This window comes from Bufo bufo, chromosome 2 (genome assembly GCF_905171765.1).
Source record: "Bufo bufo chromosome 2, aBufBuf1.1, whole genome shotgun sequence".
In the NCBI taxonomy this organism is placed as follows: domain Eukaryota; kingdom Metazoa; phylum Chordata; class Amphibia; order Anura; family Bufonidae; genus Bufo; species Bufo bufo.
This window is the reverse complement of record NC_053390.1, coordinates 785,979,861-786,005,566: the sequence shown is the minus strand read 5'-3', so window position 1 is coordinate 786,005,566 and position 25,706 is coordinate 785,979,861. Positions and strand designations below refer to the sequence as shown.

General features: G+C 46.4%; 1 protein-coding gene across 1 annotated transcript; it reads right to left on the bottom strand.

The window, feature by feature from the left end:
* Positions 1–933: 933 nt before the first annotated feature.
* NOP14 (NOP14 nucleolar protein) lies at positions 934–25,283 on the bottom strand. The gene is made up of 18 exons (XM_040419180.1): positions 25,028–25,283; positions 20,878–21,012; positions 20,096–20,237; positions 18,449–18,594; positions 17,320–17,454; positions 13,702–13,824; positions 13,057–13,185; positions 12,152–12,467; positions 11,195–11,325; positions 10,257–10,342; positions 9,850–9,985; positions 9,677–9,778; positions 9,430–9,583; positions 6,909–7,068; positions 4,608–4,755; positions 3,201–3,322; positions 2,920–3,075; positions 934–1,992 (listed from the first exon to the last, which is right to left on the bottom strand). Exons 1-18 carry the CDS (start codon positions 25,217–25,219, stop codon positions 1,890–1,892), a joined length of 2,616 nt encoding a protein of 871 aa, XP_040275114.1. The 5' UTR covers positions 25,220–25,283; the 3' UTR covers positions 934–1,889.
* Between the last annotated feature and the right edge of the window lie 423 nt (positions 25,284–25,706).

Here is a 25,706-nt window from a genome sequence, read left to right as displayed (position 1 = left end):
TGGCTTGCCAGCATTTGCAAAACTACAACTCCCAGTATGCCATGACAGAATTTTATATTTTGCGACAATATCAAAACACAGCCCATTGAAAGATTGGCGTGGATGTTAGATTAGACAAACATGGTTGCTTCCTTCCACACTGCCCCTACAACAGTCAAGGGATGGTTTCTGGGTTTTCAGCTCTGTATAAGTATTCTCCACGCCCGCAATCAGGAAGGTGGACCCTGCCAAAATCTGCCCCTACCATCAGCACTCCCCTGCAGTATTTGAGACTTGTCAGGCAATGTACTGCCGAGATTTGTAGAGCCTGTGCCCACTGTAGCCTTAGTTTCCTACTCTTAGCTGACAGAAGTGGATCCTGGTACGGTATTCTTCCACTGCTTTAGCCCATTCCTTGCAAACCATCCAGAACCAGTCATTCCAGTCCTCCTCCACTCACAGAACTGGAATTTTTTTTATTTATTCACCATTTCTTGTAAACTCCATAGATTACAGTGCAAGTAAAATCCCATCAAATCAGCTTGTAGAGCAAGTCCTGACAGATTAGGGCTCAGAAGCATATAATTTAATGTGCAGATTAGTGGACGAAGCTCTTAGGGTATGGCGACAGCAGAACTGCCAGATTTCCTAAGCAGCAGTGCGAATTTCATTGCGGAAATGCTGCAGATTTGACTCTCTGCTGCAAGGAGTGAAATCCACAGCAAAAATGGATAACTGCAATTGTCAAGTCCTATGTATTTTCTTGCAGAACATGTCTGCACCCAGTGGATAAGATTCGTGAGAAAATTTTGTAGCTTTAAAAAGGGGTATTCTGGTCGTTTAAAGTTATCTGCTATCCACAGGACAGGGGATAACCATTAGATAGGTGGGGGTCCTACCGCTGGGACCCCCACCAATCACGAGAATGGGGGCCTCATGCAGCCCCCTGTGAAATGAAAGGAGAGGCTGCTCCCAAAGACAGCAGAGTACTGCGCTCACCTGTCTCTGACACTCCCATAGAAATGAATGCACATGTGCGACTGGCTGCTCTGTTCATTACAGGGGGGCTGCATGGGGCCCCTGTTCTTGTGATCGGTGGGAGTCCCAGTGTTAGGACCCCCACTGATCTAATAGTTCCCTGCGGATAGGGGATAACTTAAAACAACCGGAATATGTGGTTACACGGCGACATCAAGTTGCGTGAAAAGAAAGTCAGTCAATATTTCATATAATGTATTTCAATTGGGTTACAATGTAACATGCCTCATGGTGCGACTGACAGTCGCAGAAAAATCCAACTTGGATGGATTTTTTTAAACTGCAGTGTCGCAATCGCAGCATGTAGCATGTCCCATAGCAACACCATTGAAATTCATTACATGAGGTGTCGCCGTGTAGCTGGACCCTTAGGCCACATAAGAACGTACCCTCAGGCTCTGCTCACACTGGCATCATGGCTTCCGCCAGCTATGACAGACCACACCGAAACCTTAGAACTTAAAATACTGAAACGGAGATGGAAATCGTAAGGTCCCAATTCTAACAGTACTGCAGATTACACTATTCTTGGGTTCACAAAGTATAATGGAAAGTGAAAAAAAAAAACACTATAGAAAAGAAGAGAACAATCTGGATACAATCTGGATTGTAATTACAAAATAATCCACAAATAAAGTGGTAAAAGCATTTCAATCCACATGCTCCCAGACATGGCTCCAGCCAACACACGGCATGTCCGGCATAATGTGGCTTTAGACAACCGCGTGGCATCGCAATGTCCAATGTTAAAAGAAAGAAAAACCATGAAAGTCACTGTATGGATTATTTCCATAAAATGGAAAAGAAGACCCAGTCTGTCCCTATAAGAAACAGATAGCGGACAACACCGACTCCACTATGCAGAGTCCACGTTACTTCCCCTTCCTTTTTTTCTTCTTCAAAGCTTTCCATTCGCCCTCCTGCGTGGACAAACTGTTGAAGAGTTCTTTTACCTTCCTCTTCCTCTCGGCATCCCTGGGGAAAGAAGAGAAGGGGTCGGTTTTAGATGGCAGAAAAGATAATGTTAATGTATGGACCTCTACTAAGAAAGTAAACTTCCACACAAACTTTGGAAAAGTAAAACTTTACATTCAGCATGATCATGTATTGGCAAATGTCTGCCAGTAGGAACAAAGGAGGACCTGCTGCCTCTTCACTGTGTACCGAGCACAGCGCCATACATTGTATAGTGGCTGTGCTTGGTATTGCAGAAATCCCATTCACTTGAAAGGGGACTGAGCTGCACAAAGGCTTACGTGACATCGCAGGCCAAAAAAAAAAATAGGCGGCAGCCATTGCCCAAGCGACTGTGCCCCTTCAAACAGCTGATCGGCAGGGGTGCCGGGAGTCAGACCTCCACCTATTAGATATTGATGACCTATCCTGAGGATGGGCCATCAACATTTAAGTCCCGTATGGTACCTGCAGCCCTGCTTTCATAATTTTCACTGATGTCTGCAATATTAGCATAACTATGATATTTTGATGTGAGGCGCTGACGTCACTACGGAGATAAGCAGCTCTGCACGGGCACCACTTATCTCTTCCAGGAGAAGCAGCCCATAACACATAACTGCAGACTGTTACTTCTTCTCTACCAGCCATTCACTGACTTATATGTATTGCTTCCTCTCTATGTAAAAAGAGGTTCTTCAGCAGCTGCAGAACTTACTGCACATCTTATTACAGACCATATTTCTGAAAATGATGATGGTGGACAGAAGTCCCCTGGTTCGGCAGCAGCTGATGTACGCAGTATAAATATAATTACACCTTCTGAGGCCCAGTGCTTTTATACGGTCAAGGAAGCCATTGGAGACTTGTAATACTCTTACACCATATGTAGATCTGAAATGCACATGGAAACGGCAATGCAAGCAAATACAGGACAGCACCACTGACCGCTGCATAGTCTCCGATAGCTTCTCTCTGGCCAGGAACTGATTGTCTCTGCGGATTTCTCGGACGGCGCCCTTAAACTCCCTCTTGTGTTTGTGGATCAGTTTCTTGCGCTCGCGCTCCACCCGGTTACATCCCTGTTTCTTGCCGAACTCCAGGCTGCCAGAAGACAACACAAATAACATTAAGATTTAATAAAGACGCAAAAAACTACCAAAAATTTACTTACAGGTCAAGACTATGAATTGGCACCAACAGGGCGTCAGCTTGACATTGATACTCACACGGGCATGACTTTGGGGGTGAACATTTTCATTGGGACGGGCATCTGTTTCTCAAAGACAAGGGGACTATAAGGCTTCTTGCTGTGCTTCTCAATATCATCCAGGATGTTCTTACATAAGTCCTGAAACAGAGAAGATAATCGAAAACCCCAAGACTTGACAGGGTGTATGCAGACTATTCAGCCATGGAGCAGGATGGGTAGTCACAGGGCACAGCAAAATCACCCATCAGCTACTGTATGCCCATTCATTATATAGTTCATATAAGTATACGTTACATGCTCTGAACCCGAGTAACAGCCGATATACTCAAGAGCTGCATTCACAATTCTGCTGTTATCATATTCAGGTTAGCGGCACAGCAGGTCAAATCGTTTTTCCTACATCAGAAGACCACACAGTCGTACCAGGCAAGTCTGGTGCAGACGCTGAACAAACGGGGAATGTTGGGAGATTTCAGGTCAAACGCCAGGCAAAATGTGGATGCAGCTCTGTGCTAGGATACCGACTGTAACGCAGGATCAATGCAAAGTATTGACATCTTTTGATGGGGATGAATTCTATATGTAATCTGTAAAAATGGTGCTCAGTAGGTCATTAAAGCAAATCTGTGCAGCAGCCATGCTCGCTTGTCCCATCCTCTGATGTAAGACTATAATCAGGAGGCTAACACAAGGGCCCCAAGCCTTACATGTGTCACTTATGATACTGGTGTCTTGTGTGGCAGGCATGACTTTAAAGTGGATGTCTCATCTCAGACATTGATGTCATATTGCTAGAATATGGGGGGACCCGCACCTATATGAAACTGCTGGCATATCCCAGCAATATGACATCAATGCCTGAGATGAGACATCCCCTTTAAAAGGTTACATTTCATCATTACCATTCATTCCACCTACTGGTTGTAGTAATAATGAATGGTAACTATCTTGAACACATTAGGGCAGTGACCGAGTGCCCAAACTCCAACCCAAAACCCACTTATTTATCGCAAAGTGCCAACACAGCATTTTAACCTGAATACCAATATAGTATATCTTCGGTGTACTTTATCATTTAGCTATAATATCCTGCCTACATTCAGTGCGCAGCCTGTGCCGTTCATACTGTGCCCTGCGCTGATGATGGCAGGAATAGTCTAAGGCATATTGGTGCACCATGGACTTTATCCAGGGCGTGAGTGCCCACAGAGAGGGCTCTGAGTGCCGCCTCTGGCGCCCGTGCCATAGGTTTACCACCGCTGATATAGGGTATGCCATCACGTTACAACTGGTAGAGGTCTAAACACTGGGAACCACACCAATCCCAAGCATGAAGGGGATGCAGCGCTAGTGTAGCAATATGCCATAATACATAAAAAAAAAAAAAAAAAAAAACTCTGGCCTGCATGGGCTATATATTTACCTGGATTTTCTCGGGGAACGTGTTTCGGGGGAGATGTCCACGGATAATCTTCTCTATTGGGCTGAAAATCTCTTTAAAGGCTGGTAAGGCGCCATAGTTGTCCACACATCTCTTTACCAGGTCTAGACACACGGCTATACAGGTGAGCCTATGGGCAATACATAAACCAATGACACATTGCACTACACCTATGTATGTATATACAAAATCCATATTATACTCTGCTATAAATCTACAGAGCATGGCGTTGTGGTGATGCCGTTTCTCCCACCTAGAAGTCTACATTCATTATGGGGCACTCTTGGTACATATATATTATCATAAAAACGGAGAAGATGGAATCAAGGTTTACCTGATGTCAGAGGCTCAGCAGGTTACAGCCATACAATAGAACAGAAATGGTTAAAGGGGTTGTCCTCTTTTTATACTACTGAGGACCTATCCTCAGTATCACAAGGGGTCCGACTACTTTAACCCCCGCCGATCAGCCAGGAGTGACGTTTTTTCCTGCTCGCCGCAGCATTTGCAGTGGTGGGGAGGTGTAATTACAAGTATGGCGTCCTCGTTCACTTCTATGGGGCAGCTCTGTCTGTTGAAGTGAATAGGACAGATCCGTCTCATAGAAATGAATGGGGACGCCATAATAGTAATTACACCTCCCACCACTGCAATTGCTGCAGCGAGCAGGTAAACAGAGCAGAGAAGGCAGCGCTCGTATGTACACTGCCTTCTCTTCAAACAACTGAACCGCAGGAGTGCCGAGAGTCAGACCCCCGCGGATTGGATAGGTCATCAATATGAATAAAGCAGACAACCCCTTTAAAAAGTTATGTGTCAGACTCAAGTTTATGGGGACAGCTGCCGGTGTCCCTACAGGAACTAGGGGTCCCTCAGGGATGGATATTATAACTCAACCCATTTGTTTCCCCCATGTAATCCATGCAATCAGCTATAGTTTGTGGGTTACCGTATTTTTCGCCCTATAAGACGCACCTAGGTTTTTGAGGCGGAAAATAAGAAAAAAAAATTTTTTTAACCAAAAGGTGTACTTTTGGTGGGTTTGAATTAATGGCGGTCTGTGCGTGACACTATTATGGGGGATCTGTGGATGGCACTGTTATGTGGGGGATCGGTGGATGGCATTATGAAGGGGGGGGGGTCTGTGGATGGCATTATGATGGTGGGGGAGCGGATTATTTAGTTTAGATCTAAGTGCGTCTTATGGGGCAAAAAATACGGTAAATCGCAATAAGGGTACTTTCACACTTGCGGCAGAGGATTCCGGCAGGCAGTTCCGTCGCCGGAACTGCTTGCCGGATCCAGCAATCCGGACGCAAACTAACGGCATTTGTCAGACGGATCCGTATGCGAATCAGTCTGACAAATGCATTGCAATAACGGATCAGTCTCTCTGGTGTCATCCGGAAAAATCAGTTATTAAATTTTTTCTTTTGCATTTTTAAAAGGTCTGCGCATGCGCAGACCGAAAAGCTGGATCCGTTTTGCCGGGACACTTAATGCCGGCACTAATACACTTCAATGTAAATTAATTCCGGCAAGTGTTCAGTATTTGCTGCGGTATTTTCTCCGTCCAAAAAACCTAAGAGGGACTGAACTGATGCATCCTGAACGAATTTCTCTCCATACAGAATGCATTAGGATAAAACTGGTCAGTTTTTTCCGGTATTGAGCCCCTGTGACGGAACTCAACACCGGAAAAGAAAAACGCTAGTGTGAACGTAGCCTTAGTTTTCAACTTCCCTGCAGCGCCAAAGGCATAATGAAGATTTACACATTGGCCATTCAAATCAATGGGATGTCTGTGTAATGCAAGAAAGTGAGACGTGAACATGGGTTTTCTAAATTAGACATTACTTTTAAAATCTGCCCCACTGCAAACCCTTTAAAGCCCTCGTCATGGGCCTAAGTTTTAGGGTGCATTCACAGGACCGTAAGTATTTTGCAGTCCGCAAAACCCAGATCCGCCAAAATACGGGTGACGTCTGTATTGCATCCATTTTTTTTTGTGTGGACCCATTGTAACAATGCCTACTCTTGTCCGCAAAGTGGACAAGAATAGGACACGTTCTCTCTTTTTTGCAGGGTTGTAGAATGGACATAGAGGTGCGACAGCACACGGGTTCGCATCCAATCTGCAAAAAATGCTAATTGGATGTGGAGCAAAAATACGATTGTGTGAATGGGGTTTAAATGGAAGAAGAAGATATGAAGAGTTAAAGTGACCCATTTGCTGTACTTGTATTAGAACTCAGAGGGAAGTGTACTTTCAATGGTGCTCACTTAAAATGATTGATCTCCGTTTTGTCCTCCAAGTCCAGGCCATTGATGGTGGTCAGCGGCAGATTCCTCTTCACCCACGACGCTGCATCCTCCGTGCTGTCAGTCAATAGTAGCTCTGAGGACTTCCCATGGAATTTAAACGGAGGAACCACGACGTAATCTGCCATGATAAAACGGATTGTGAGAACGGACACGAGTAAAAAGCTCAACTAGATCCACATCTATACGCGAAGGAGCGGAACTTTCTGCAGTGGACTACAGACACTACATTTTAGTTCTGACCAGATCTCAGGTCTTCTTGACCCAGAAACCTAGAGATAACCATGGACAGGAAAACGTCCTTCCAAAAATGGAGCAAACTCGGAAACTGTTCTCCGATTTTTAATGCAAATTGTGTGTTAGGTAATTTAGCTACTGCAAATGGACTGCAGTATTACCCCCAAAGCTTGTGTTTCCAAAGCGTAAAACCCAAGTTCCATGATACGCAATGACTCAGCAATAGAGGACCTACAGATGATGTACAAGTGCATGGTACTACATTTACAGTGCAATGCTGTGGGGCCTAGGGTTAAACTGCTACCCCTTAACCTCCTCCAAGTATGCCTGCTCTGTAGGTTTCCTGTAATGAAGGGTACTAGCTCTCCCCCTAAAGAGACCAGTCCTGTATGGAGACTTACTGGAAGTACTCCATGGTATGGAGACTTATTGGCTATGCTCCATGGGAAAACAATACGCAAAGAGGTATCTCCAAGGAAAAAGAACCATCTCACTACTGCCAGCTTGTGGAAGTGGCTCCCTAGGAGTCAGAATCTGACTTTTTAACAAGCCTTTGGAAATGACAAGGGAAAAACTAAACTAAATGGTGCAGTACTACTTTTTATTGCTAGTGGATCTGGGGTTAGTTGGCTATTTTCCGTTATGTCCCATGGCTTGTTAAAAAGTCAGATTCTGACTCGTAGTGAGCCACTTCCACAAGGTGGTGCTAGCGAGATGGTTCTCTTTCCTTGGGAGACACCTCTTTGCATACGGTTCTGCCCAGCCTGCTCATAATAGGTTAATGTGAGAGATGTATATTTAGCACCAAAAGTCCATAGGATAGCGCCCTTCAGGGCAACGCAGCTAAATGTTTCTATTCAGGTGTATTACAACAACTTATCTTCGATCCACAGAATATAGGATAAGTGTCTGATGGGCGGAAACGTGACCACTGCACTGGGGTCCCCCCAACAATCACTAGAACGGGGGGGGGGTCAGTGTTCCCATTTAAATCGAGCGGGGGAAACGCATGCGTGCTGCCTCTCCATTAAACACTATAGGACAGCCGGAGAAAGTGGAACGCTTATACCGTGCCATAGAATTGAATGGAAGCAAGCATGCAAGTCTGCTACTCCATTCAAGTGGGGGAACATCAGCCCCTGGAGGCGCATGGGGTCGGACCGGATAGGGCAGGGGTCCTACCGCATGGACAGGAGACTGCAAAGAAATGTATAAAATGTCCTAAGCCAAAAATCTCTTCTATGGCGGTCTTCCAGTTGGAATGAATTCGGTTTACTTCAGACACCTCAGCCTGAGGCAAGGCCAAAACGAACAAGTGCTCATTATACTAAGCGGCGAGCCTGCTGATGTTTAATAGTACGAGGACGAAACGCGCTTTATGCAGCCAAGGTGGACGAAAAGTGCTGAAAATAGCACGAGAGACGACAAAGCATCGCTGATGTAACATAGCGCCTCTGCACAGCAGGGAATGGTAAGACGACAGCTCCCGGATCCACCACCAATATAAAGTAGTAGTATACCATTTAATTAACATGAAAAATATGTATCGGCTGTAGAATTTTTCTCTGATGGTTTGCTACAATGTATCAGTCTGGAGTCCAGGCTATTTAGATCACAGAGCATTGTCTAGACTGGGCACATCTGCATCTGTACTTCTCAGGTGAAAGGAGGACTAGTTATGTACAGTTCATTCACTGACAGCAAGCACATATCTTGAAAAATGTTAAAGGGGTTTTCTCATCTTAGACAATGGGGGGCATATCGCTAGGACCGCACCTATATCGAGAATGGAGCCCCGGAAGTGAAGGAGATGCACAGCCGCCCTCCATTCATTTCTATGGGGCCGCCTAAAATAGCCAAGCGCTGGCTCGGCTATTGCCGTCTTCCCCATAGAAATGAATCGGAGCACGGACCGCGCATGCGCGGCACGCTCCCATTCACTTCTATAGAGAGGCGGGGATTAGCGCCTGGTGGTGGACGGACCCCGGGAAATCTGGGGTCCTCCAGCCACAGCGCTTCCCGCTCCGTTCTCGATATAGGTGCGGGTCCAAGCGGTGGGACCCGCACCTATCAGACAGTGGGGGCATATCCTAGCGATATGCCCCCATTGTCTAAGATGGCAATACCCCTTTAAGGAAGTGACTGGCGTTTAATACACCAAATTTTGCAAGTTTTCTATGCCAGAAAACTGGTGTAGGAACTTAATAAATCTCCTCCACAGTATAAACCCATTAGCAGCACATACCGGCTGAAGCTTTGCGTGGCGTGGCCAAGTGGAGAATTCCCAGAAGGAAGTTTATCAGCTCCGGTATAAGCCTCTTAGACAGCGACACATACTCCAGAAACATGCAGCTAATGAAAAGCCCAGCAGCGACATCTTCTAACGAGGCGACGGGACACTGGAACCAGTACACAAGGCCAGTTATAGCACAGCACATCAATGGGACTTGCAAATATAATGGTATTGCCTTATTACAGGCCTTGTACCTCACCTTCGTCAGCAACTGGCTCATCACAGCCACGGCTGGAGTAACCACCGGGTGCCAGAAATCAGACGTAGGGAATAAAATTCCAGTGATCTTAAAATACAAGAGCTAAAAGCAGAAGACCATAAGGTATGATGACACTGATATTATCTGGAGCAATCAAAAGAAACGATACGCACCACATGTAATGCTGGGTACGCAGCTCTGCCTTTAGATTCAACCGCTTCATCCACGGTGCGAGCAATATCCCGTAATGCATCCCTTACACAATCCGCTGCTGCCTCCGGAAACATCTGGCACAAGTTGTACAGGGGTCTGTAATAGGAGCGTACAGGGGTCTGTAAAATGGCTTCATTTTTAAGATTTGTACAGAAATGGCCTATTTAGAGTGATACATTTATTTCAAAATCCCCCAAATCAGCAGCATAAATAATGCCTAGATTAGGATCCAGCGTGTTCCCTTTTTGTCAGCCACCTACACTTCTGAAGATCTCGGCTGCCTGTTGCTACCACTAGGGGGCAGCTCTGTGTGTGACTGTATACAGATCAGCTCTCAGTCATTCCTATGGAAATCTGGACTACTTACATGATCATCTTGTCAACAGTTTGAAGATCGGGAGTTTCCTGCCCAGCCAGGTCCACGATATAATCCAGAAGAAAACCAAATAGTTTCTGGAAAAGGATACAAATGACATCTTTGAAGCAATAATTTTAATATGAAGCTGGTCACTGACACATCCATGTATGAGACATGCAAATATCCTCAGACCCACACATTTAGGGACCAGTTTATTCTGAGCACCTTTTCTCCATCTCTATATGTTACTTTGTACGGTCTCTGATCTCTTCAGATCATCTACTATGGGACCGTTGCTGGTCTGTCTGCATATACAAGTCTCACACCCCTGACCTACCTCCAGTATCTAATAGACATTTACCAGCACAGTCATTGCATAGAGGTTCTTATTCTCTACCCTCCAATTTTTATAACCCCATTTACAACTACAGCAGACTCGGCTCGTGCGGATGATACTGCCGCACATCTAGGAGGAGCCCCGCGCCGGCGATCATTGCTGCAGAGCGGCTCCTGATGTGAACGATCCCGTCTCCCATGATTAAACTGCAGAGTTGCAGCGGTGGCTCTAGTAGTCGCAAATGGCGACAAGACTAAAAAGTCCTGTCGCCATTTGTAAATTCTAAGTCGTGTTGGCGACCAAATGGTTGCCATCTGGAGTACTGGAATATCCTTTTTTTTTTGCCCTATACGGGGCCTAAATTAATTGAAGGGTTGGATGTGGAGGCCAGTACTCATTTAGAGGTCTGGGGAGGGGTCTGAACATTTTTCCTCGTCACAGTGGAAAAAAATATAGGGGGTTTCTCTTGGTAATTTTTTTCCAGGTTTCCCAAACTGTTTGGGAAATGGAGAGCTATACCTGTCATGCCTTGGTCGTTCTCCCAGGGATGTGACATCAGCGATATCTGTGACATCACCACTATCAGCAGTGGCTGGTGACAGTCTCTCACCTCTAGCTTCGCCTTGTTCCCCTGGGCCAGACTTGGATGGTTACACTTCTGAATTCTCTCCAGGACGAGGAGCTGCTGATCAGTCGGCTTCTCACTCAGAAGAGACTGGAAATCTTCATACAACTCCGGGACTAACCAGAAACACAGATACAAAAAGCAGATGGTCGAGTCTTTATTCTAAACCTTACAACAGAGAATAAGCTTCAAGGACTGTATACATGCTTATACCTCACCTCGCCTGAAGTATGTAATCGCATACGTTTTTTTTATTTATATGTGGTTGTGAAGGACGGACATATGTGAAGGGGCCCTTACTGGTTATATGGAACAAGTAGTAAAGTAAAGTGCACCTAAACTTTTAGAGAAACTTCATTAAAACGAATTGTAAAATTGTATAAATACATTTCCTAGCTAAACAGGCACCTGAGGTTCAGATGTTTATCGTGCTTTGCAATCCCTACTGGTGTACGGATTCCCCTGCGGCTGCACAGGCATGGGCATACTTCGCTCCAACTGCCTGTACCAGCGCTGCTCTCCTAAAGCCTGGCATAGATGGGCTTTGTCAGGCTTTAGCAAAGCGGGCACAGGCAGCAGGAGCAATGTGCTATGTGAGCACCTGCGCTGAACCCGCATACCACATGGGTACAAAGCTAATAACAGAGGGGAGCGCAGGGCAGGAGCTTGCATAGCACATGGCTCCTGCTGCCTGCTCTGAAAAAGCCTGACGGCGGAGCAGTGCTGGTACAGAGCTCAGGGTGGTCGCAGGGGGGATCCATACTCCAGCACACAGCGGTGTACAGATTGCACAAGCACAATTTTGGTGTATTGACCGCACTGACTCCTGTCCACTAAGGAGAAGACAATAAGGTCCTATACAGGAAAAGAACATTCAACTGATTAGAATGTCTTGAATAAAAACCTAGTAGATACCCCATATCCTCCGTATAAGAAACTCACCATCGAATGTGAATGGCAGCTTAGAACCGGCCTCTTCGCCGCGCTTCTCTTTTATCTTTTTGTTTTTCTTCATAACTTTAACTTGCACTTCTTCATCTTCCTCGCTGTCGCCATTGGACTCCAGGTCTGAGTGGTTGTCGGAAACATCACTTCCCTCCTCCTCTTCCTCACCACTTCCATCAGTGTCCTCATCTTCATCATCGCCAGCATCACTACCCTCACCTCCGTCATCGCTGCCCTCACGGACCACTGCATCATCATCGTTTCCAGTCTTCAGCTCGTTGTCTTCTGAATCAGGAAGGTTCATCTTCCCGTCCTATTGTTGGTAGCAAAATATAGTCCATCAATAAAGCAAATTCTGTTCAATACCCCCTTACCTGTAAGTTATATTGATTCCCTATGACCAAGTAACCTTTACATTTTGACCAGAATATTAACTTTCTAACTCATTTAAAAGGGCTTTTGAATGAAATCAGAAAAGCTTGGCTTCTTTCTACTGGGAACATTGCCACACCTATCCACAGGTTGCATCTAGTATTGAAGCCTAGCCTCCTTTTGCTTCAATGGAACTGAGCCATAATACCAGACACAAGCCACGTACAGGCGTGGCACTGTACAGGCGTGGCACTGTACAGGCGTGGCACTGTACAGGCGTGGCACTTTTCCATGATGATGCTCCAGTGAGGAATCAGTAATAGCAACCACTGTGTAGCCTTTCGTGACACATTTCTCTTCATCATTAGGCCTCATGCACATGATCGTGTCCATTTTGCAGCCAGCAAACTGCGGCTCCACAAAATACGGACACGGTCCGTCCCCCCTTTTTTTTTTTTTTTGCAGAACCATTGACTTTAAACGGTCCATGGTCCACAATTTGTGGACCTCTCTCCAAAACTCAAACACACCTTATAGGAAAGCATCAGCCGATCGTCCTTATCCAGTATGAACCCGTCCATCAAATCATCTGCAGAGATGTGTTTGGGCTTCTTTTTCTTTTTGTCATCCTCTCCTCGCATGCGACGGAGACGTTCAGCCTGTAACAAGAGGAAGAAAAACGGAGTCGTAACAAGAATACAACCCCTGGCAATGACATCTGCATAAAAAAAAATAATCCCCACCAATTAGAGGGAAAATTCCTAGAGACTGACAGTCTGGGACTACAGCTCTTTCACACACAAATCTGATCAAAAATAAATAAAAATAAACGTATAAACGCATGCAGGATTTTTTCTATTCACGTGGCTTTATTTGTGCAGGTTTTTTTTTTCCCAGGCATTTTTCCCCCTATAGAGGAGGGTTTTCAAAAATACCAGGGAAAAAAAAATAAATTTTTTTTTTTTAAAAAAAAACACTGCATTGCTACAAGCTGTGAAGAAAAGAGGACACAAAAAAACACCAGTCTGAAAAAATACACTAGTGTACTGCATTTCTTAATTCCCATAGAATTTCAGCTAATATCTGGATGTAAAAAAAAAGGAGGCAAAAGTAATCAAAAACACCATAAGACGCTGAGTGTAAAAATCAGCTTGAACGAGAACCTGCTGTAATACCTCCAGTTTGTGAAGTCTCTCCTGCTCCTCTTTTGCAATCTCGGCTTCAGATTTCATCTTGTCGGAGGGCTTGGCTTTCATGTCGAAGACAAGTTGACGAACCATCATGTCGTAATCATCAGGCTAGGAATAAAAGTGATAAAGCACATGTAGTGGATATATGACAAGGTGCTGACATACCACGTGATGTAAAGGCCATGTCCATCTTTGTCCAATTTGCTTTTATTGCTCCGATAAATCAAACATAAAAGTATAAAGCAAATGGTCTTCGTTAAAAAGGTCAGTCTTGAGTCTATGTCCTATGCAGACCTATGATAACAGGCCACGTTGTGTGACCACTGTCTCATCGGAGCACACTGCATTTATACAGCTGTCCCAGTTTACATTTGGCTAACGCTCTGGCACGTAGGTCAAATGCATTGGTAGGACTCCATTCACAGATTGGAGGCCAAGGGTGCATTCCTTTTGCCTCCATCAGGCCGGTTCACCCTATGGGTGACATATGCCTGTTCAATGGCATACATCAGAGGCATCAGTCAGATGATATAGGTCAGGGATTCCTTACACTGTTCTCACACTTAAAGAAAAGAGGTTTTCCGGTTGGGGTGCACCGACATCACAGTTTAGCTTTCCGTTCTTCTGATACGTCAGAAGAAGAGAGAGAAAAAAACAAAAAAAAAAACTGGATCCTGTAAAAATATATAATAATTGTATTCATCCATTTGAGTCTGAGATCAGTTTTTTAGACAGGAAAAAAAAAAAAAAGCCTGCATGCAGTATTTCCATCCAAAGAACAGATCTCAGGCGGAAATGGCTCAAATGGATGACAACTGATGCAACAGGATCAGTTTTTTTTTTTTTTCACATGATCCTGTTTTTCTTTCCTCTCTTTCTTAGGGCTTAAAGGGTTTCTATCACTTCATATGACATAATTAGCTGTCAGACACTAGCGATCTGCTAGTGTCTGCTCTGGCCAACCATCCTACTATAATCACTTGTGGGGCAGCGGTTTTGCTAAAATACTAACTTTTATAAATATGCTAATGAGCCTCTAGGTGCTATGTGGGCGTCATTAGCACCTAGAGGCTCCGTCTACCTTCATACACAGCCGCCGCCCAGCGCGTCCCTCCAGCCCGCCCATGTCCTCCTCCGTGTGACGCAGCGGCCGAATTCTCGCGCATGCGCCGTGCGCGGCTGTATTCGGCGCATTTGAGATGTCTGAGCTCGGAGCGGTCAGACATTAAATGCGCATGCGCGGATGTATTCGGCGCATGCGCATTGAATGTCTGACCGCTCCGAGCTCAGACATCTCAAATGCGCCGAATACAGCCGCGCACGGCGCATGCGCAAGAATTCGGCCGCTGCGTCACACGGAGGAGGACATGGGCGGGCTGGAGGGACGTGCTGGGCGGCCGCTGTGTATGAAGGTAGACGGAGCCTCTAGGTGCTAATGACGCCCACATAGCACCTAGAGGCTCATTAGCATATTTATAAAAGTTAGTATTTTAGCAAAACCGCTGCCCCACAAGTGATTATAGTAGGATGGTTGGCCAGAGCAGACACTAGCAGATCGCTAGTGTCTGACAGCTAATTATGTCATACGAAGTGATAGAAACCCTTTAAACGATTACTCGAATTAATCAATTAACTCGACACAAAAAAAAATCCTTGATGCAAATTTTTGCATGGATGATTCGTTTGTGCCATGTGACCAGAGTGTGAGTGAAGAACTTGCTCTTACTCGCGCTTCATGGTCACCCACCTGCACAGCACAGCACTGGATCCTGACGTACACACATCGTCAGGACATTTTAGTTCACTGTCGCTGAGGCTAGGCACTGATGGCTAGGAGGGGGAGTGGGGGAACTGATGGCAGTGGTGGCATTGGAGAGGGAGCTGGTGGCACTGCTGGAGGAACTGGGGGGAGACTGGTGGCACAAGGGAGGGGGAGACTGGTGGCACAAGGGAGGGGGAGACTGGTGGCACAAGGGAGGGGGAGACTGGTGGCACAAGGGAGGGGGAGACTGGTGGCACAAGGGAGGGGGAGACTGGTGGCACAAGGGAGGGGGAGACTGGTGGCACAAGGGAGGGGGAGACTGGTGGCACAAGGGAGGGGGAGACTGGTGGCACAAGGGAGGGGGAGACGATGGCACAAGGGAGGGGGAGACGATGGCACAAGGGAGGGGGAGACGATGGCACAAGGGAGGGGGGAGACTGATAGCAGGGGGGCTGATGAGTTTTTATAGAAAATGTTATTTTAATTAGTTTTTTCTTATTAGAGTACTGGATTAATCGTTGGATTAATCAGTAGTATACTTGATTACTAAAATAATCGATGGCTGCAGCCCTACCCTCTCTCTTCCTGTGACAGATCAGAAGAACGGAAAGCTAAACGGTGATGTGAAAGCACCCTTACACAAAATAACAAAACACAGCATCCAACCTTACTGCATTAGGCTACTTTCACACTAGCGTTAATATTTTCTGGTATTGAGATCCGTCATAGGGTCTCAATACTGTAAACAAAACTATTCCGTTTTGTCTCCATTCATTGTCAATGGGGACAAAACGTAACTGAACGAAACGGAATCCTCCAAAATGTATTCCGTTCCGTTCTCCTACCGGAGAGCAGCATGCTGCGGTTTGCTTTCCGTCTTGGGATGCGGAGCAAGACGGATCCGTCCTGACCCACAATGCAAGTCAATGGGGATGGATCCATTTTCTCTGACACTATAGAAAACGGATCCCTTCCATTGACTTTCAACGGAGTTCATTACGGATCCGTCTTGGCTATGTTACAGATAATACAACCGGATCCTTTCATAACGGATGCAGACGGTTGTATTATCAGTAACGGAAGCGTTTTTGCTGAACCCTGCCGGATCCAGCAAAAACGCTAGTGTGAAAGTAGCTTTATAAAAGTCAGATGATGATGTCCTGACTCATCCCATATAACTGCAATCTGTGAACCCGCACCCTGTGTTCTTACATCCCAGCCTCTGGCTTGAACACCTCGCATCCAAGCTCGCTTGAAGCTATGCTGGAAAATCCCTGCCCTAAAACAGCTGCAGCTTTCTGTGTGACCTCTGAAAATGGATGCAACTGCATGATCCTTCAAAGGAGAGAATAGTCTGTGTGCTGTGGAAACTAGGGGCTCCAAAAAGAACCTGACTACACAATAGACGGTTTGTAGTCAGGATCCATTAGTCAATCACAGAATTTTATAAAGTCATCTAATACACAGAGGTGGAAAAATAAGTACCGAAGGTGCATTTAAAAGTGGTAGATTTAAAATGTATATCTCTTGGCCCTAACTTATCTGTAGATGAACATGTGGTTCTCTCACTTCAGCAAATGGCATTGATCATGTAGATAAAAGTTAATACAAGGCACTTACTAATGTATTGTGATTGTCCACATTGCCTCCTTTCATTTCACCATCACATTATACACTGCCTTGTGCGTACTCTCTACATGATAAATGCCATCTGCTGAAGCGTGACAACCCCTTTAAGGCCAAGTGTGAAGATCTGCTCGTGTCCATTGGTTCCGCTATTAGAGCAGAACACAAACCTCTCCTGGTGTTCGTACTGTACAGGAACCTTGCAGATCTCTTACCTTTGGTTTCTCAGGCTCGACCTTCCTCTCAGACTTCGGAGTCTTGTGAGCTAGCAATCCTTGTATCGCCTTCCAGTCACTGTCAAGCTTCTCCGTCAACTCCAGCGCCTTTTCTCTTTGACTCTGTCGCTCTCTCTTTTAACAGAACAAACAAAATGGAAGAGAAACATTACAAATACTAATTAATGTACACAAAGATGCGCCACAGCCACCCCAGAATACTCAGTGGAACCCCGACACAATCGGCTGCCATGCTTCCATAAAATATTAACACTCTAGCAGCCGATCTGTGCTTTTCTCTTTATTGCTCTTGTAGTTGGGGGCAGGAGGTCACCGTGTATATGGAGCTATGATTCAGTCCATTCACTTGGGTGGAGCAAATAATGACACTACGCCGCCGCAGCAAGGGAGAAGAGACATAGTGTAATGAAGAGGACGCAGCTGATCGGCAGGGGTGGTGCCGGGTGTCGGACCCCCACCGATGATGTCCATATGTCCTAAGGGTACTTTCACACTTACGGCAGAGGATTCCGGCAGGCAGTTCCGTCGCCGAACCTGCCTGCCGGATCCGTCAAAACATATGCAAACTGATGGCATTTGTCAGACGGATCAGGATCCTGATCGCTATGACAAATGCATTGAAATGCCGGATCCGTCTCTATGGTGTCATCCGAAAAAACGGATTCGGCATTTATTTATTTTTCACATTTTTTGCGGTCTGAGCATGTGCAGACCGCAGAAACGGATCCGCTTTGCCGGATCACTCGGGGCCGACATTAATGCATTTCAAATGGGAAAAAAAGGCCGGATCCGCCATTCTGGCAAGTGTTCCGGAATTTTGGACGGAGATAAAAACGCAGCATGCTGCGGTATTATCTCCGTCCTGAAAAGTCAAAAAGACTGAACTGAAGACATCCTGATGCATCCTGAACGGATTGCTCTCCATTCAGAATGCATTAGGATAAAACTGATCAGTTCTTTTCCGGTATAGAGCCCCGACGACGGAACTCAGTGCCGGAAAAGAATAACGCTAGTGTGAAAGTAACCTGACTGGGTATATGGACAGACGTTTTCTTCAAGGATTAACCACTTTAAAGTCCTCCAAGGTTACAGAAACACAATCAAATACCTTCTCCAGCTTAGACTTTGCAATCAGCTCCTCAATGAGCTCTTTGCGTGTTTTCGGCTTTTCAGGTTCCTCCTCTATTCGTTCGGAAGCCGCTTTCTTCCTCAGCAAACCGCCGCCCCCCCCAAAATGTGCAGCCGTTAATTCAGCTAGAAAACAGCATCGGATTTAATAAAAACAATTATCCATTTTAATGGTTGTAAAAGCTATTGGCACGTTTGTGTTTCTTTTATTATTATTGCATTGTGCTTATTCTGGACAAAAAAATAAAAAAAATCATTTTCCAAATGGTCTTTATCAAAAATGTTACAGCTTCTTCTCTGCAGACCATTCCTTCTGCCTTTAACTGAAATCCATTAGAGAGCCGCCCTATTGGCTTGATTTGTGGTCTTCACTCCTGACAGCTCATAAATACTCATTCAGGCTGAAGCCTTAACAGATTGATCAAGATTTTGCTGAAATCAGTGTTTATGAGCAGTTAGGAAGGGCTAGAGATCGAGCCATCAGAGCAGCTCTGTGACAGACCTCAGGGAGAGGCAAATGCAGTGAAAACGAAGACCATTCCAGTGAACGGCTGAACGGCACTTTGATGGTGCCGGCGGTAAATAACCACGATTCCCACTGTAATGCCCTGGATCAGACTCCACTCCGACAGTTTAATACGTTAGATGCTGCGGTCAATAAACAACCAACAAAGGGAGAGCACTCCCTGTCACTCTCTAAGGGCTCATGCACACAGCTGTTGCCCGGCCGTGCCTGTATTGCGTCCCGCAAATCGCAGGTCTGAAATATACAGGCACCGGCCTTGTGCACCCTGCATCATGGTTGCGGATCCGTTCACTTAAAAAGGGTCTGCAATCCTGAAGGCTCCGTGGGGTTTCTGTCCGTGCCTCCGCAATGCAAAAAAAGTAGTGCATGCCCTACTTTTTTGTGGTGCGGACGGACCACGGACCCCTTCTAGCAGAATGGGTCTGGATCCGTCTCCACACGGATATTGCCAATGCATTGGGGACCGATCAACGGCTGTGTGCATGAGGCCTAACCGAGATATCATGGCAGCTGGAGGCCTAACAAAGACCCGCACGCCTGTCTGCCATATGCATGTGTTTAATAGGGCAGGGCCTAATACGCTGCCGGTCAAAACACTGACAATCATACAATACAGAAGTCAAATCCCCTAGCAGGGAAAAAAAAATTCTGCAAAAATCCATATTAAAATTAAAATGTTATTCATATTGTACAGTGAACGACCTAAAAAAAAATAATGGTGGAATAGTTTCTCCCCCCTCCCCTCAATAAGGGGGCATTCACACAACTGTATCTGTTCTGTGGTGCGCAAATTGCAGATCTATAAAAAGCGGATACCGGGCATGTGCATCCTGCGGTTTCCCATTCCGCACTATGTAACAAAGGCCTATTCTTGTCCGCAAAACAGACAAGAATAGGACATGTTCTATTTTCATTTCGGGGTCGTGGACCGGACATATGGATGCAGCCAACACGTGTGCTGTCCACATCTTTTGTGGCACATTTGAAATGAATGGGTCCACATCCAATATGCAAAAAATGCGGATTGGATGCGGACTGAAAATACTGTTGCGTAAATGCCTCCTTAACCCCCCTAAAAAATGTATAAAAGTGAACTCCCACCTGACAAGGCTCCGCGTTCCTCTGTATCACTATCGCTGTCCACAGCATCATTCAGCTTTTCGAGGGCTGCCAGAGACTGGCCGAAGTGGGTGAGCTCCTCCTCCTCATTCAGATTATACACCGTCTTCTTATCAACGTGTTTCTAGAGATAGAAAAACCGCTGTCAGTAACCCTGGGGGTCAGCGCTACAGCCCAGGGAAAAGCTGCTCCTATCCAGGCAGTTTTTCATGCCTCCCCAGTAAGTGCCTTGCTATTTTATGCAGCATGTTTATCCGTAAATCTAAAAGGGGTTAATACGTAATAAAATAGTCACGTGTAGTATTGAGCGAGTTGAAGCCAAACTAACGGACTTCGATCTGAATATCAGGAAAAAATCAATACACTGCAAACCCGATTTTACTTGCGTTTCGTGGCAAAAAAAATAAAACTCCAACATACTCGCCTCATCCATTTACTCACGGAGAGGTCATCGCAGCCACCTTCAAGAAACCGCGCGGGGCGACGTGTGACGTCACCACACTGGCTGGGCGCGGTGACGTCAACAGTGATGACATCATCTCGCCCGGGCAGCATGATGTCATCATGTCGACGCATGGTTTCTTCAATCTAGATGGCAACAACGGCGTCTCCGTGAGCAAATGGATGAGGGGGCAGTATGTTTTTTATATTTTTTTTAAACCCTGATTAACCCCTGAAAGGCCTCCATTTTAACATCAGATGCAGCGATTAGCGATGAACGCGGCATCTGAGGGGGTCAATGGCGGAGGGCCCCAACTCCTTACCTGTCGCTGCAAGGCAAACCTCTTCATCATCTTGTCCTCGGGAGTCAGTTTGGTGTCGTACTCTCCAATCCGTTTGTCGGTGTACAGGCCGGACTTCCCTCTTTGCTGGTACTCTTTGAGAAGAGTATCCTTGCGCTGAAAATCAAAGAGAAAAAAAAAAACAATCAAGTCTGTGAACTCCACTGCGAAGGGAATCGGGAGTCTGACCAGCAGGTTGTCTACAGGGGCAACCGGACTGCTCCCCCTCTGAGCGTCCCTGGGACTGTCCTCTCATGTTCAGGGATTTGTGCCAACTTATTATCTTAATAACTAAGGCCCCATGCACACGACCGTATCTGTTTTGCGGTCCGCCTGCGGATGTTTTCAGCGGGTCCGTGGTGTGTATTTTGCAGACTTATGCCTCATTCACAGTTAGCTTTATTCATCAGTGATTTTGAGCCCAAACCAGGTGCGGCTCTAAACACAGAACCGGAGCAGATCTTTCCCTTCTACCTGATGTCTGTGGAGGCTCCAATCCTGGTTTTGGCTCACCATCACGGTGTGAATGAGGCTTTAGTCTATATATTTGCAGAATGGACATACAGCTGCGGAAAGCACATGGATGACCCGTGTTTTTTCAGCATCCACAAAAAGGTAGAACATGTCCTATACCTGTCCGCAAAATGCAGACCGCCAGACTCACTGAAGTCAACTGGTCTCCAAAAAATGTGGATGCAAAACGCATACGTTCATGTCAACGGGGCCTAAAGGACCTCGTAAACTGAAATCTCTAGTTCAGGACCCTCCTCTATGAGCCAGATCGGGGAGCAGTGGCAGGTCCACCGCCATAATAAAAGAACACGCAGAGGAATGGCCGTCCGTGCAATAAAAGGACTGCTCCAGGTCACCAGAAGGAGAGCCCCGCGTACACAGCAGCTCCTACCTTAGAAATGGGGGGCACACACAGGCGACCACACTTCTATGATGCAATATTCGGGGTTTCAGCACTTGTTTGAAGTCAAGAAGCAGCATGAAAAGTTCCCGGTTCTGCAAGTGACATTAGGAAACCACATCGCAAAGCAGACACCTGCGTGCCCAACGTACCCCCCAAAGACTTATAACATGGTCTGCCAGGTTCTGCGGAGGTGACACCGGGAAACAATGTCACATGCAAGAACAGAATCTGTGAAGTCTGCAACGGAGTAGTGTGAACTGTTCTCGTGCTGCTGTGGTGAAAGTGTATGGCGAGTGGACAAACGGTACCATTGTGAATAAGAGACGTGGAAACTACGGAGCACCACGAGCCATTGATGTGAGAGGTGAACGTTGGCTACGAAGGTGCATGAGGGTGGAGGGACAGCCTACAGTGGAGCAGCTCACCGCCAAAATGAACCAGGGGTTTCCAGATGTGTGTCTGACAACAGTTCAGTGAACCCTACTGCTTATGGGGCTCCGAGGCAGATGGATGGTCGCTGCCCCTCTGCTAGAGAAGTTGCATCTCTCAATTTTCACGGCAGTACCAGAATTGGACCGCCACTGATTGGGTAAAGGGTTGTCTTCTCCATTGAGTCACGTTTTCTGCTTCATGGACGTTGACATGTCAGGCGAGAAACATCAAAGAACAAACACCCTGCAACCATTGCTGGAAGAACACAAGCTGGTGGTGGCAGGGTTATGGTCTGGGGAAGGTTTTCCTGGCATTCTCTGGGCCACTCTTCACCAATTTGGATATGAATCCATCCTTACAGATCACATACACCCATACATGATGATTGCCTTCCCTGGAGCGGATGAGATCTTCCAGTAAGAAAACGCGACATGTCACACGGCAAGAAATGTCTGACATTGGTTGGAAGAGCATGACCAAGATTTCCAAGTACTACTTTGGCCTCCTAATTCGCCAGACTTGAACCCAATGGAGCATCTGTGGGACCACCTTGATCGTTGTGGTCGCTCTTTGGATCCTCCCCTACGTACCCTCCAGCAGCTGTGGGATGCACTACAGTCAGCATGGCTCCAGATACCTGTGACAACCTATCAGGACCTTACTGAGTCACCCCAGCCTGTCTAGCTGCTGTCCGTGCTGCACACGGCGGTTCCTCTGGATACTAGTGGTGGTCAGAATAATGGGACTCGACTGAATAACTCCTTGTTTAAGCGATCGGCGGGTGTCTCTGCACTCGGACCCCCAGCAATCAAAACATTGGATAGATTTATTTTTTTTAAGGGACAGGAACACTTGAGCTTTTATTTTAGGTGTTGTGTGTCTCAGACTCTGATCGGGTCACACTTTATCCACAGGCATACATGTATACTGTATATACGCCAAATTGCATGAAGGAGCCCAAGATGTTCAAGTGTCAAATTCACATTTTTTTTATATATTTGAGAATTCCGGTTTTATTTGTCAAACATGTAAAAATTGTACTGGCAGTGAAATGGTTCAAACATTGTCCCACCAGAGGCATTGACGACTTTTAGAATAAATAAGCCAATAACGCCCAAATCATGAGGGTCCGACCAATGTCAGCTGCAATAATGAACAGATTAAAGGGGCCACGAGGGCCTCCCAGCAGTCCGACCCCCACTGATCTAATATTTATTAAAGAAGATCTGTCGCCTCTCCTCTGACAGGTCTGTTTTAAAAACGACTTGTGTCCCCCATCTAATAACGTTTCTGGAGCATCTGCTCTTAGGACTATCGCTGTCATTCCTCTAATATTCCTTCTAGACGTTTTAAGAATGAACTCCCAGCCGTCTGCACAGTCTGACACTATCCAATCAAAGGTGGCAGTAGATTGTGCAGGGACACCCCGGATCTTCAATGTAAACTGCTAGTAATTCATTCAGCACTTCTAGCAGGAATAACAGAGGAACGGCACAATTTAGATTCATAAGAATAGATTCTCTGGAACTGTTATTACATGGAGGATGCAAGTAGTTACAAAACAGACCTGTCAGGAGAGGGGGCAGCTCCTCTTTTAACCATTTCTAACCAGAATATCCCTTTAAAGATCACACAGCAAATCCATGCCCTTCCCCAGGGTCAGGAGTGGGGCACTGTTGGCGGGGAGTAAGGCTACTTTCACACTAGCGTTCGGAGCGGATCCGTCTGATGTTTCATCAGACGGATCCGCTCCTTTAATGCAGACGTTCGCATCCGTTCAGAACGGATCCGTCTGCATTAAAACTTTCTAAGTATGAAAGTAGCCTGAACGGATCCGTCCAGACTTTACATTGTAAGTCAATGGGGGCGGATCCGTTTGAAGATTGAGCCATATGGTGTCATCTTCAAGCGGATCCGTCCCCATTGACTTCCATTATAAGTCTGGACGGATCCGCTTGCCTCTGCACGGCCAGGCGGACACCCGAATGCTGCAAGCAGCGTTCAGGTGTCCGCTCACTGAGCGGAGGCTGAACGCTGGCAGGCGGATGGATTCTCAGTGGATCCGCCTCCATTGAGAATGCATTGCGGCCAGACGGATGCGTTCGGGACCGCTCGTGAGCCCCTTCAAACGGAGCTCATGAGCGGACACCCGAACGCTAGTGTGAAAGGAGCCTAAGCTGACAGGTCTACTACAGCCCTTCATTCTAGACACTGGTGAAGACCCTCAGACACCGACGACAGGTCTAAACAATACACCATGACCCTACTTGGTTGGAGAGCCCCTTTAAAGGGGTTGTCTCACTTCAGTAAGTGCCATTTATCATGTAGAGAAAGTTAATACAAGGCACTTACTAATGTATTGTGATTGTCCATATTGCCTCCTTTGCTGGCTGGATTCATTTTTCCATCACATTATACACTGCTCGTTTCCATGGTTATGACCACCCTGCAATCCAGCAGCGGTGGTCGTGCTTGCCCACTATAGGAGAAAGCACCGGCCTATGTGCACTACCATGGTTCCGGCTACCAGAGGGGCTAATGCTTTTTACTATAGTGTGCAAACCACCACTGATGGATTGCAGGGCGGTCTGTAACCATGGAAACAAGCTCTGAATAATGTGATGGGGAGATGAATCCAGCCAGCAAAGGAAGCAATATGGACAATCACAATACATTAGTAAGTGCCTTGTATTAACTTTCTCTACATGATAAATGCCACTTACTGAACCCCTTTAAGCTCTGGCCTTCTCTGACCACTAATAACCAGTCGCACAACGACTTCACCTTCTTCAGAGCCTTGGACTTGGACACCCCCGGCAGCCCCACGTCGTGCTTGGTCTTCCTGCCCAGGACGCTGAATTTCTGCTTATTGATCTTCACTTCAAACGGGTTATCCCGGACCTCGCTGCGGGCTTTACCGACTCGCCCCGGGGCCCCCGCCAGCGGTTTCTTCCCTTTCTTCATGTTCTTCCCCATCGCTGCAGTGACAGCAGCCACAAGCCCTACAAACCACGTGTTACCCCCAGCACCGGAAGTCCAGCCGTCGCGCTCTGGTGACGTCACTCACACTTCCTGTTTCCCTGCGTCGTTTAGCGCTGCGTCTCCATGACGACCGTATTTTTCGGCACTGCGGACGCTAAATGCAGACCAAGGCAGCTGTCCATTGACAAAAAAAAAAAATACATATTCCTTGCAAAACCTTTTTTTTCCACAAGATGTTCTTCCAAAATGTATAAATGGGGACAACAAAAGGCCCTCTGAGGGTAGTAGTCTGCTCCTTGAAGGAACGTAGGCCCTCTGAGGGTAGTAGTCTGCTCCTTGAAGGAACGTAGGCCCTCTGAGGGTAGTAGTCTGCTCCTTGATGGAACGTAGGCCCTCTGAGGGTAGTAGTCTGCTCCTTGAAGGAACGTAGGCCCTCTGAGGGTAGTAGTCTGCTCCTTGAAGGAACGTAGGCCCTCTGAGG

What these genes read in the sequence shown, in the direction of transcription:
- NOP14 (XM_040419180.1), bottom strand. Translation starts at nt 25,219, where the DNA reads ATGGGGAAGAACATGAAGAAAGGGAAGAAACCGCTGGCGGGGGCCCCG. An exon ending in GGTTTGCCTTGCAGCGACAG is followed by an intron (nt 20,238 to 20,877) that starts GTAAGGAGTTGG and finishes TTCTATCTCTAG; the next exon opens with AAACACGTTGATAAGAAGAC. An exon ending in GCCACGCAAAGCTTCAGCCG is followed by an intron (nt 7,069 to 9,429) that starts GTATGTGCTGCT and finishes TTATCATGGCAG; the next exon opens with ATTACGTCGTGGTTCCTCCG.